The 13,561-nt window shown below is 44.2% G+C and overlaps 1 protein-coding gene across 1 annotated transcript in view; it reads right to left on the bottom strand.

The window, feature by feature from the left end:
* T265_00036 (hypothetical protein) overlaps nucleotides 1-13,561 on the bottom strand; it is a gene marked incomplete at both ends in the record, with an annotated part of 36,148 nt that overhangs the window by 2,069 nt on the left and 20,518 nt on the right. Inside the window, 6 exons of the mRNA XM_009163693.1 lie at nucleotides 846-868; nucleotides 2,121-2,181; nucleotides 3,474-3,634; nucleotides 5,705-5,804; nucleotides 7,546-7,766; nucleotides 12,721-13,055. Of these exons, the coding sequence (XP_009161957.1) occupies nucleotides 846-868; nucleotides 2,121-2,181; nucleotides 3,474-3,634; nucleotides 5,705-5,804; nucleotides 7,546-7,766; nucleotides 12,721-12,969 (815 nt within the window). The remainder of the gene's footprint in view (nucleotides 1-845; nucleotides 869-2,120; nucleotides 2,182-3,473; nucleotides 3,635-5,704; nucleotides 5,805-7,545; nucleotides 7,767-12,720; nucleotides 13,056-13,561) is intronic.

Genomic DNA, 13,561 nt, shown 5'->3' with positions numbered 1-13,561 from the left:
ATATATATATATTACAATGGCTGGATAGCCGTCTAGTGGAGAGTGTAGAATGACCAAATACGCCCTATGCACGTCTCCTTGGACGTTGTCGCGATGTGCACAAAACAACTGCTGAGCCTGACGAACATTGCAACAACTTGAAGAAAATACGAACTAGTGTGGTACAAAATATGAAAATCTGCGACGATGCAAATACAGTGCAGTGACCTATGTGTGGAGTGAATGATTACAAGTGAAAATCGGTCTTCCGTAGACCATGAAGTTTTCAAGTCTGAAAACGGCCTCTTACGTGGTATCGATGCACGCATGAGCATAAAAGGCTCAAGAGGATAATATTCCTTCACCAGATCAGTAGTAGTAGGCTGAAGTATTTCCACAGACTTGTCCTGTCATTTAATTTAACCTTCAGTTTGACTGTTAACAAAAACTGCCTAAGTAGTACCGTAGGGGAAATTTGAGGTGAAACTGTTAATAGTTGAATCAAATGAAGCTAACAGCTGGAACTCAGTTAAATCTTTCCTTAACACCAACTTAGTTTGCAAATAAATGTACTTCGCCCCTAACAGAAACTGAGGCGAAATTCGTTTTTTTTTAAAATCTGACTGATAGATTGATGCAGAGGACATGCGAAAACTACTGAATGGGGAAAGTTATACTCCCGGCGCAAATCTATCAGAACTGATATCACATCCACTCATATTCATAACCCGTACACCTAATTCCGCCTGAAATTTTGAGGGAATTGGTGAATCGTCGGTGGAACAACAGATCACATAGATGCCCTTCAATACGTAAGACTGCTCAGTGAGGTTTGATAGCGAAAGCGCTTTATACAGTGTACTTACTCATCAACGGTGGTTGTGGTCGGCTAAAACGAGAAGGAAAAACAAGGTTTACTAACTAAACGGAGAATTTGAATGCCGTGAGCGACAGGCACATTGGTGATCAGCGGAATGTGCAATGAAACCAATATAGAACACTGACTTCTTCCGGGACCACACAGTTGGGGGTGGAAATCGATCGATTGTAACTCAGCTAAAGCTGTCGTCGTTCAAACAATGTTGTGCATAGAATGCAGTAGGAATGAGCTGGGTTCTAGGGACAGTTTGCTTTGAGAACGCCGAATCGAGTAGTGTAGAGTCGCTGAAACTGGATAACAACTGACAGCAAGAACACAGGCGACGTCCGTCCACAGACTCAAAGTAGGAACTGAGAAACTCAGAATCGGTCTGGTGATTTACTAATAGAGCGAGAACTTCCGAATTGTGGATAATCGGATATTTTCTCGAAACGGATCACAGTGCTAACGTTGACAGATCTTTTATTACTGCTGCGCGACAAATTCCTACAAACCTGGCCATTAAGATGGCACAACGTAACGAACTGCCTCAATCGATAATGTGCACACAGATTACCGTAAAAAGATCAACGCCAGTAGTTCAGTGACATTGTCCGGAACACGACAACAGACTGAACATACTCAAAAGGTTGGTCCAGCTGGGTCATGTAATTTGCTCTCGGGAGGACCGTCTTCATCAAGGAATCCTTTTATCCTGTTGTTCACTGGAAGAAACCGACCCAAAAGCTGTTGAGCAGAGGCCTGAGTGGTGCAGCACGATCGGTGAACTCAGTGGCATTAATAAATGCCGTCTCCTTGAATGTGGGACGAGTTGCCATGAGTGCAACCCGGCCAAATGGGGTCCGCTCTAGCCGACAGCATTGCTGAGTAGAAGCCATGGCAGCTACTGTCAAGCACCCAGATGAACAGAATGACCGATCAACTAGACTAAGTGCCGGAATATCAATATTTTGACCACACTAACACATTAGGATGCAGCGGCCCGCGAAATTCCAAATGCGGAAAAGTAGTGTCCGAAAATATCGGACACGAGTGATGAACAAATTCTGACGGTCAGTTGCCTGACGCAAGTTCAGACTATGTGGTATAGCGGCATACCTGAATGCGCGACGTTGCTTACTCCACGTGATCGAGATATACACCATATTGTACCTAACCTACCGCCAAAATTGTGTTAAAAGTGAAAAGGAAGCTTTGAAAAATTTCAGTAAAACTTGCAGATACCCAAAAGCGAGTAGGTTTGAAGGTAAGGAAATCTTACACATATTGGCTGCTTCTTCAATGCTTTCTTCAAAGAGGTTGCGGGTAGCAGTGAGTGAAGGCTATAAAAAGAAGTAATGCGAATTGTGGTAAATAGCAGAACAGGTACAGGGCAAGATTGCATTCATCAATTGGGACCGAAAAATAAATAAAAAAATGAACGGTAGCAAATTGAGAATTGTCTTAAGGAACAAGAGTCAAACTTTGGCGAAATTACGGAGTTATTGAAAAGGGTTTACTGCCTGCATGCTCAAATGTAATTTCACACGGAACATTGGTGGACCGCCGTAAGCCAACTAAAATTGCTTACTGGATCCATGTTTATGGTCGTATGAACACAGCACATGATAATGCCCCTTGGCTGTTATGCTGGATGTAGATTCACTAAGGATACCAGTCTAATGTCAGTGATGATCTCCAGAAACCGGAAATCGGAGACTCTGTCATAGGAAGTAGTCTGTTCTCGCCGTAAGACGGAAATACTTTCCACTAAACAACTCCGTGCGCTTTTGAAGAGTATTGATATGAGAATCAATGACTGTTCAAAGTGAACAGTTGGTCGAAGTCATCGCTCATATGATACAGGTGTGGTAAAATAAAACGAATTTGAGCTAAATGTGGAGAGTTGAGCATGGTAGGTTGAAGCCAGCTTACCCGCATTATGATACAGAATCCGGCTAGGCTATATTGCCCAAAGCTTGAACAGATGAACACTCCCCCACAAGTATGCACAGTTGACTGAGTTTATCATTCGTGTGAGAATTCTACTGATAGAGATGACGGTTGATTAGGAAGTCGTAAAACCAGTTTTGCTGGATGATGGCACGGTGCACAGGTAAGATCACTAAGTAATACTTTTGCCCATAGTGACGAATAATAAGGATTTATTGGATGCACGTTTCGAACACTGTCAACAAAGCGCCGTACGTCTGTGTAAGCCTTTACTGAGAAATACGTGATCTGCAACTGCACCGTTTCTTTGTGGCCACATGAACCAGCCCTGAAGTAAAAGGAAATTAGTAGAGCGCACTAAATCGCACGCGGGTGTGTTACCAAGAAATTTAGAGCTCCTTCATAGATTAGCATATAATGCGCTGTGCAATCTCTGTGAGTTTACCGATCCACATGTCAGATACCAAAAGCATCTCCTGAGGTTTGCATCTGAGTACAATGCACATAGTCTCACTTGGCACCCCAGAAAGTTTTTTATGGGTCCTCTAGGAAAGTGTTCCGATTACTTTACCTGTGTATCATTATGATGAGCGAACAACGGATGTAATGACGATCGAATATAGATAGATCGACTTCGGTTATTGAATGCAAAAAACGACCGGGGCAAAGAAGAATCACTCACAGCTGTGTGCGTACAGCTGTATCTTCGACTGACCGACCAATTGATTTGATATTGAGGCGGACCGTTGTCCCACTGAGTTTGGCGTTCCTAGCCAACTGAAGTAAGCGATTGCCAACGACATTGAAAAACCCTGAATCGTCGGGCAAGGCTTTCGCACGTAGCTGAAATAAACAGGATAGCTCCTAAAGTATGTTGTCCTCTGAATGATTAAATAGTACAAGCTCAAGAGCGAGAGAGAGAGAGAGAAAGCGAGCAAGTTCCGGAAAAGCTGAGTAGTCGAAGATGCAGATACCGTACAACTCGCTTATTAGAACATTACGCAACACTCAGATGTGTAGGTGTTGGCAACAAAAATACATGCAACTGCCAAGCTCGCACCGTTTCTGGTGAACTGGATTTTCTCATTAGAAAATCATATAAATGCTAAACGATATTTTTTAAAGTGCAACCGCACTTTTGATAATTCAAATCGGAGTGTGTTCGTCTAGACTTTTCAACTGAGTACGCCGACTGAAATGTAGACACCGCTGCATGTTGAGCTTTTGGAATAAAGCTGCGACGACAATAAGGCAGTGAAGCATTCATATCAACCTTGATGACGGTCATTAAACATTCTTATGGGCCAAAGACCGCAAGCGCTTTGGCAGCGGAACTTGTGGAAAGGTTGTTAACGAAACTAAGAATCCATTGACAAATATAAAACATTCATCAGAAATTCTAAATACTTCTAGTTAACCAGGTTTTCGACCATACACCGAAGTCTCTCATCCTTATGCGCGAGTGACTGGTGAGCATATACGCTGATAAAAAGACACTCGAGTCCAATGTCCGTACTAGTGAGGCCGGTGACCACATAGTTTTGGGGTTGACACAGAGACCTTTGTATATGGACATCGACCGATCGAATCTTGTTACACTGACCCGATGGACCTCGAGCGCAGTTGATTGATCCTCCAAGAAGGACCACGCCAGTTTTCCAACTATCGATCGTAATATTCCAAGCCCATGGCTTGCCGAGCATCAGGTTCCCTAATAAGATCGTGAAAACTTAAGTGAAATCATCCAACAATGGTCAGAATCCGAAGCAATTTCGACACATGCGTCCAATCGAACAAAACGTGAGGCACTTCTGCTCGAAACACGAGTGCATTCCGCATATTTCACATCGGATCGTATTCACTTCAAATTTCTGAGGTGCAACAATATCAGTATTTGTGACAGGGTTCGTTGCCGTCCAATTTGCTCATCGGTGCAGGACCAGTTTCAGTGCTAGCGTTTTGGTCTAAGATGAGTTTAATTTGGAACACTGCGTAAGACTGCACACAGAAAGTGAGAACCGGACGATAAAGATGACAAGATGTCCAAAGATATGTGCTGGAATTGCTAGCCTATCAGAATGCAGAATTTACATAAAAGTATGTGTAAATGAATGACCGAAGCGACAGATAAATAAAAAATGGACGAACGATAAATTGGCGGAGTTTCTGCTTATTTGGAATGCAGAGGAACAAGCATGTTAAGTCCCGTTTTACATCGAACGGAACCTTCTGTTCACTAATTTGAGGTTTTCTCAGTCTCACTGATCGTAATCTTCCCGATTCTCCAGTCAATTTCCTCATTATTACCGTTTTTACAATCAGAACATGAACCAGAAAACATCCACTATAAGACTCCACATTGACCACGTCTTGCTCTCATAATTCCTCAATTACAACGTTCCCGAATTGGGAGGTCTCGCCACTTTGTGTAAGGTATCCTGATCCGATAGGTATCATAGTGTTCCCAAAAATTGGATGGGTGACATGATGACACAATTCAGCCACAGGTTGGATGTCCCTAGGAATGAGAAACGAAGTCAACGGACGTATCTACAGGGATCACAAACATTGGCTTATTAGATAGAATGGAATCAGAATGGCCGACGGTGGTGCAAGGAAAAGAAAGAGGTTCCAAGACTTCACGTACCGGGAGCTATTTGACAACACCACGGTCTAGTTAAATGTGTAAAATAAGCCCAGGTGGCGTGGAATAAACTAATAGAAACGAATCATCATCCGGTCCTTGAGAAGTCTTAGGGTTGATCAACATTTCTGCACCAAGGATTAATTGCCCACAGCTACTAGTTGAGGGTAATCTCCTCACCTCGGGAAATGTTGCGAGCCTGAACAGAAAGTGAATGACGGACGAGATACATCGGGAAAAATGAACAGGTAACGTGCACTCATACTTACCTCAGCTAGCTCCCGTAATTCACCATGAATAGGGTTAAACTGGAAGGCCGGTGTAAACTGCCGCCGGTGGGTTAAGTATTCTTTCAGTTTCGCAGCGTATCTAGATAAAGAGCGGTGTGCAAAGTATCTAGTGAGAAGCGATGTGGAACAACTTTTAACCAATAGTAGATAATCAAGTAGTAGGTAACTGAACTGAACACGACAGAAGACCATACATGAGTGGACAAGGTATCAAAAAGCAACAAAACAAAAAGAACAAGGATCGGACAACTGACTCATGGCATTAAATCGCGGGTAGGTTGAAACCGTAACGGTTGTCATTCTGTAACGACAGTATTACTTATGAAAGACTGGTTTCGGGTTGGTTGTTCGGAGCTACATCCAATTACAAGTCCTTCAAGAAAGGGCGTCGATATAAAAAATAGGAACATTATAAAATTTTACCGGCCCTGTGTGTTCGAAATTGAGAAGCGGTTAGCTGTGAGTTGAGCTGAGTTGAGTGAGTGAGTGTGAGTGAATGAGTGAGTGAGTGAGCGTGAATAATAGGGAAAATAGGGTGGTGATCCCAACTCAAACATAGACCAATCCCACAAAGGCACCAGGTCGATTAATAAGAAGGTTCAGGTGTTATTGGTGCCCAAATCTACGCTTATAGCACATGTCAAGTGTATGCAACATCAATTCAGGGTTAGCATAGGAATAACCTTGGCTGCATCGACCAAACTGACTTAGCACCGTGACAGCACGTCCATTTATGGTTTCTGGGCCGTTGATAAACAGGATGAAACGCCGTAAAACTTGGCAAGCTGGCTGAGTTTCACTCTTAATTCCATACCGCTTTTGCTCCAGGTGTGCAGTTCACATAAGGTAGAGACTGTATTCAAAGTTTCCTCATACTCATTATCTAGCATTTAGACTATCTTTCATTACTGGTGTATGGAACTCGGTAGGCGTTTGGTACTGGTATGATCATCGAAGTCGGAAAAAAATCGTTCATCTGTAGCACCCTTTCCGGTGCCTAACTGCCATACCACCCGAAGTTGCACGAGGATGATCATCGAAGTCGGAAAAAAATCGTTCATCTGTAGCACCCTTTCCGGTGCCTAACTGCCATACCACCCGAAGGTTGCACGAGGGCTGGAATACCGCCAGGTTGCCCAAGCCTAGACAGGGGAATCGAGAGGCAGACGTCGGGTTCGGACCACGGACCTTCCGGTCAGTAAATTCGCGCTCTAACCACTTGGGCCATCTCGCCCCCCATCGAAACCGGAACTGAGTTGAACTGGAAGACAGTGGGAGGATAATTCGCAGGCGCCTGGAGCAAATAGTAGGATGGGATGCCCAATCAACTTGTTAGCCGAATGTGTTGGAGAAGCCTAGGAAGTCCGAGGTGTTTCTGGAGGCAATCTACATAAATCAGGAGTACGATATTGAGTGAATACGAAATATACCCATATCATCGGTGAACGAAACTGTGGCAACTATAACCACTGTACGACAAGTACGCGGTTCTTACAGCTGACAGTGATGATAATGACGGAAATGTTGACGGAAGTGTAGCTGAATCAATAGATTTGGGAATCGAGCACGGAACATTATTGAAACACAGTAACCTTACTGAAAAGGATTCCCTCTTGGGACAGAGACATCAACGTCGCTCTCTACCGGACACGATTCAGCGTAGAATGCTCGCTAGAGAGACCACTTTTTCCCATTTTCCCGGGTGGTCAGTGCTTGAAAGTCCAAGTTACGGTCGGATGGGTAGAAGCACACTACTTGTACGTGCAACAATAGAAGGAATACACCATGCATTAAATAGAATTAGAAGAGAAGGGACTTACTGTTCGTAGTCTGCTAACCGTTGGCAAGCATAAGTGGCAGCAACTGAATCCCTTGGGACACCATGAAGCCAAATAGATTCTGAACCACTCGCAGGGGCATCGCTTGTTGCGTTTAAGCCAGCCAGTTCAACTAGGGGTCTCCACTTTTGTTCCAACCATGCTGACACTTTAGTCAACTCCGAAAACCAATGCGCACAGTCCGGATAGTTATCTGTCAGGTACTATCAAGGGCAAAGAGGAAGGACCAGAATCAACGTAAGCGCAGGAATGTGGAGTTTAGGATATGAAGCAGGAAATCTGGGAAGTTTCAAAAGATTGTTGGATCTTACCCAGCATAATAGAGCGAAGCGAATAAAATTTTACAGTAAATCTCTGGTCCTTCGCCTAAGAGAAGAAATGAAAACATTTCCGACTGCACTCGGAAAGCGATAGGACAGGTTAATGATACTATTCATAGTGGTAATAACAATCATTAACAATGAGAAAAAACATAAGCCAACACAAGACATAAGGCATGATAACGTTTTCGTGTCGAAAGCGAAACGTTGACCGGTTACAAACTACCGATTTTTCACCAAGCACTTCTGAAACGATGACTTCTCAATCGCTTCCACAATTTTTCCACACGATTGAAAACAACTACGGACCATGTGTTGGTAAATTGTCAAGTGACTATGCTCGATTGGCTAGGTTACAGGCAAACTGGGAGAACCAACCGATATTCAGTAAAAGTTGCTTGAAGCACAATTTAACCCCCACATCTTTGCTGGTTAAGCTACAAGAAACGTCCCTCGTTTCTTCCTGAATAGCATTCTCAGCAGCCAAGTCATTCCTCAAACGAAGGGTCTACTTGACTACTCGGCGTTTATCTGACATTCGTCACCACGCTTGTCAGCTCAACAAAGATCTTCAAACCGTGTTGGATCCCGCAGACTTCCAGTTATTCAAAACCAAAGCGACAGAAATGAAAGCCATCCAAGGACAACACCGCAAAGAGGGACAAATACCTAAGTTCGAAAGGTTATCTTCCAAAACAGATTGATGATGAGTCCAAAAAGAAGCACAAGCGTGGTAAATCTATAAAATCGACCGCTAAGTGAGGAACAGCGTTGTCTGATAGAAAAGGGCCTGAATTTCGCGGTAAGCGATAAGGGTGGAAGAAATAATCCCTAGCGTTGAATCAGTGTTTCAAAAACTTCCGCCAATGGAAGTGGACAAGCTATGGGTACAACCGGTCACAGTCCTTAAGTCCCAGGAGCCAGGAGCTCCAAATATTAGACCAGCGGAGCGGAGATCGTTAAAAACTCTAAAACAGGTGCACAACAAAGTGATTACAAAGGCGGATAAGAGTAAGGCCACTGCTGTCATGAATGGGGGTGATCATCCATAGGTCAAGCAACACCTATCTGAGGGCCCTTACCAGCAGATCGATAGTGAGAATATTATGTCAATGATGAATAGGAATACAGTTGAAGTTGACAGATGTTTGCAGTTCTTGATAAACCACTTGCGGCAAGGTGATTGGTGTCGCTTGTACACCAAAAGTGCAATCCAACCACGGCTTTACGGCATACCAAAAATGCATGAACCAGATATCTCCGTGAGACCGATAATAGAGGGAAAAGTTTCCCGACCTTATGAGCTGACCAGATTCTTGACAGGTATTCTTGAACCAGTTACCGGAAAATCTAGTACTTACATTAGGAATTCATATGACTTTGCCAACAGAGTAGCGGGTGTCACCGTGGAACCAGATGACATTCTTGCAAGTTGCGATATCAATTCGTTACACACTAATATGCCAAAAGGGGACTCTTTGTACAGTCAAGCGACTGCTACTATCAGAACAGACACAGCTTACGGCAGACAGAATAGTGGAAGGTGTAAAAGCATGCCTGAATCTCATCAACTTCGTTTTTTGGCTCCGTAGTTGGTACTCAAGAACAAGGTCTAGCGACGGGATCTCTAATATCCCCGGTTTTAATAAATAATTCTACGGAAGATTTCGAACAGAAAGCTTTTGCCGGATTCCCGTACCCATCGAAGATATTCCGGCGTTATGTAGAAAACACTTTCGTCGTGATGAAATGATACAAAGTCAGTGGGTTTTACAACTAATTGGATGACCCGAATCCACACAACAAACTCCTGGTACGCTGCCTTTCTTTGACTGTATGGTATATAACGTCGAGGAAAAGAACCCAAATGACACTGGGACGATTATGAACTACTGTTCTACCCATCCGAAGTCGGCGTTCGCTAGTATTGCCTCATCAATGTTTAGCCGAGTGGGTGACCCTTGCAAAGAAGAAGTCGATCGGACAGCGGCTCAAATGGAGGTAAAAGGCAAACTTCAGGGTAGTGGATGTCCAGCTAGTTTGATAAGGCATCAGTTACGAAGAGCATTGCTACCAGCGGCGAAACCCAACAGGTAATGGGTTGTGACTGCTGTTGCTCCATATAAACCAGGGACATCGGGTCATTCGAAGGATTCTAAACACGCGTAAGATAAGAGTAGCTTTACAGAAGGGACACACTGCGCTCTGCACTGGTGCAATTCAAGAATCGCCTCCCGGCAAACAGAATCAGGGACTGCAACGACTGCACTAAGGTCTATATGGGAAAGATGGTCAGGGAACTTCACACCAGAATCGGAAAGCACAGGATAAAAATAAACAGACCATCGAGAAACACAGACGAATATCGAGCATTACTGAAAGACTTGGAAATTGTGGAATAGGAACTGGATACGGGGCACAAAATGGAGTTAGAAAATGTTGAACGTTTGAGACAGAGACTACGGTTCACGCCACAGGGACTGATTCCCGGGACACTGGAAATCGCTAAGCATCCCTGCAAATAGGATAGAAGGCGTAAATCATAATCAAATCAATCGTTCAGCTGTAACACCCTTTCGGTGCCTAGCTGCCATGCTACCCGAAGGAAACACGAGGGCTGGGATACTGCCAGGTTGCCCAAGCCTAGATAGGGGAGGTCGATAGGCAGAGGTCGGGTTCGAACCACGGACCTTCCGATCAGTAAATTCGCGCTCTAACCACTTGAGCCATCTGGCAAGCGTGTGGAGAACTGCGTTAGACCAGTCGAGTTGATAAGTGGTGGTGTACAGTTATCAGAAAGAGGAGTTATCATCACAAGTAGGTTAGGTTTGAAGGATGTAAACCAAACCAACTAAAATGTCCACTCAATCTCACCCCCACTAACTAAATTGCAGTAGCACATACAAGCCCACACCGACCAACAAAATCCACCAGTGGCACCCGAGGTGAATTATCTATTGAAGCAACTTGAACCGGAAGGTTAAGGAACCAAACCGGTTCAAAAATAATTTGAAAATCCCTCAACCCATCAACCGTAAGATGTAGGCAACCACACTAACCGACAAGATGAAGCATTTGTGTCAAGAGCGAGACGTTGCCCATTTGAAAGCTACCGATCGTTCACCATGCGCTCATGAACTAGTCAAAAAGTAGGGACCTGTTCAGAAAAGAACCGCCATCCGAAGTATGCCGAATCTAGCTGGTAGTGTTTTAGTCACCAACGTTCGAGAAGATAAAGATACGTGGACAGCGTATACAAAGTCAGTACAGACACTGCTAGTGACGGAATGTCGGGTTGAAAATGTGAACGTTCACTTTTGCTTGGAATACACTGAAAGCATTGGCTCTAACCCAGGAGAATCATTGACTGTGAGAGCAGATTGCACGTATCCGTTATTCTGACAAACGGCACGTGGCAATCCGAAGTATCCAACCAGAGACCCACGTTTTCAAAGGGACGAAGACGACTGTTTAATTTTACCAGATCATAGCCTGACTGTCTACGGGTCGCTTCTATCCAGTAGAATTGAGCTCGGCGGGACGAAATTTGATCCGCCATGTAAAATGTACGGCCTAACCATCGTAACTTATGGGGTGTGACTAGCTCTCGAAGACAAAAATCGATCTGCATGGAGCCAAACATTAGGTCCATGTGACCAATGAGATACTTGTAGAGTACCGAGAACATATGATTAAGCGTGACTTAAATGATGGATGTCGGAAATACCATTTTATGGGCTGGTGGTTCTCAACTGGCAGGTGACTCCGTCCTGGAGAGAACCCAAGCCCAAGCTTTTACAATGCTGTTTTTGTGTTCGTTTTACCGTTTTTGTAGCTTACGACATCAATGTTACTCAACTTGCAACAAAAACTTGAGCTAGGGTCAATAATAGTTTTATACCGAAATTTAGGCTTTGAGACAGACAACATACCATAGGGAGACCCATATTTTCAAAGTGGGGGCGCGAATTTACTGACCGGAAGGTCCGTGGTTCGAACCCGACCTCTGCCTATCGACTTCCCCTGTCTAGGCTTGAGCAACCTCGCAGTATCCCAGCCCTCGTGCAACCTTCGTGCGGCATGGCAGTTAGCACCGAAAAGGCGCTATAGCTGAACGATTTCGCTCTTGAAGGTTTGGTGGTTGCAAAACACCCTCCCGGGTTATCTCAACTCAGTAGTTTCAAACAGACAGAATAGGCTGGTTTAGCAGATCCCGATAGCGCTTACTGATATATTAGCCGTAAAGATTATATTTTGTGGTTCTTTTTGAATTCCTTTGTATGAAGCTAACCATTCAACACCTGGAGACTACCTGGTGTCGGTTGAAAGGAATCGGCGGTACACGTTTTACAAATATTGACAGAGATTGACTGGCAGTGTGGTTCATCTGCGCCGCTAATCCTCGACCGCCAATCCTTCAACGTCGTAGCATTGACCAGCTCCTCAAATAAAACTCACCTTATAAGGCCAAGCACGTCAAACATTAACAACAAAAGATTCATTACTAAACTGGACCATTGAAATGAGAAAAAAATCAATCGTGAAACCGGCATTAGCACAGATCTGTCAAGCCCATTCACTACAATCGACATTACCTTTGAACGGACCTTACACCATATAAAATAAACCTGACGATACATGGAATAATGATGCACGGCACCTTCGTTTTACACCTGTTGCCGGCCTGTCATTTTTCTCGCTGCAAAATTACACCACGTACATACGAAAAGTCCACCCGCTATAGAACTGTTTGTAGGTCGCTCAGAAAGAAGGACAAGGTACCTACACTGTCGACTCGAAGCATCTCTGAGCAGTTAACACATACAAAAACGCAAACCTGTTGGATTCCTTTGGGATTGGTGGTTCGGGGCCACACAAGTAATGGCAACCCGTGCGACCGAAACTTGGATGCCTCCTCCGCCAAATTGAGAGGGAACGGTGGGAACGCGCTCTCTTCAATTTGGGAGAAAGGAAAACTATCCATATTTTTCGTATGGGACGTGTATTGTTGTTGTAAGTGCAAGTGCAGACGGCTTTGCCCGGATGAAACTAGCAGGTCCCCAATCTCGGGAGTTTGAATAAGCATTCGGACCGATGGAGATTTGAAAACAAAGGCTAGGTAGGATGCCGCTTGCCTCCGACGACAGTCAGTGAGATAAAGCTTTTGGGTTCCTGTGGTGAGGGGAATCAAACATGAGAGAATAAAGTGTGGAGCTACCAAACAAAACAAAGATAACAAGAAGGCTAAGACACCTTCAAGATTGTGAGTGATGACTGCGTTAGCTTAAACGGATCAAAACTAAGGTTTGAAATATTCACAAAGTATACTCATTTCCTCGGGCAGGGTGTTACAAAACGCTGAACAGATGAGTGATGTCGAATCTGGCGCGAGAAGAATATAACTGTCAGAAACACACCTAACACTCGTCTTCTTTCGAAATACCAGAAAAACCCAGACAACGGGGAAAGTGTAGCTACCCTTTCGCCACATACATGACTGTACAGGTCACCGCCACACGCTAGATCACGAGATCTATCTTTTTCCCTTGCACTCACAAATGAAGCCACAGAACCGTGACTCACTTGACTACACAGCTCACAATCAAGCCCTAGATCCCAAGACCTCGTTTTTTTTTCCCTACACGTACAAACCACGATACACAAGGGTGACTCATCCG

Source organism: Opisthorchis viverrini (assembly GCF_000715545.1).
Source record: "Opisthorchis viverrini unplaced genomic scaffold opera_v5_1, whole genome shotgun sequence".
Taxonomy (NCBI): domain Eukaryota; kingdom Metazoa; phylum Platyhelminthes; class Trematoda; order Opisthorchiida; family Opisthorchiidae; genus Opisthorchis; species Opisthorchis viverrini.
Note: the sequence above shows the minus strand (reverse complement) of the source record. Positions and strands in the feature narration are given on the sequence as shown.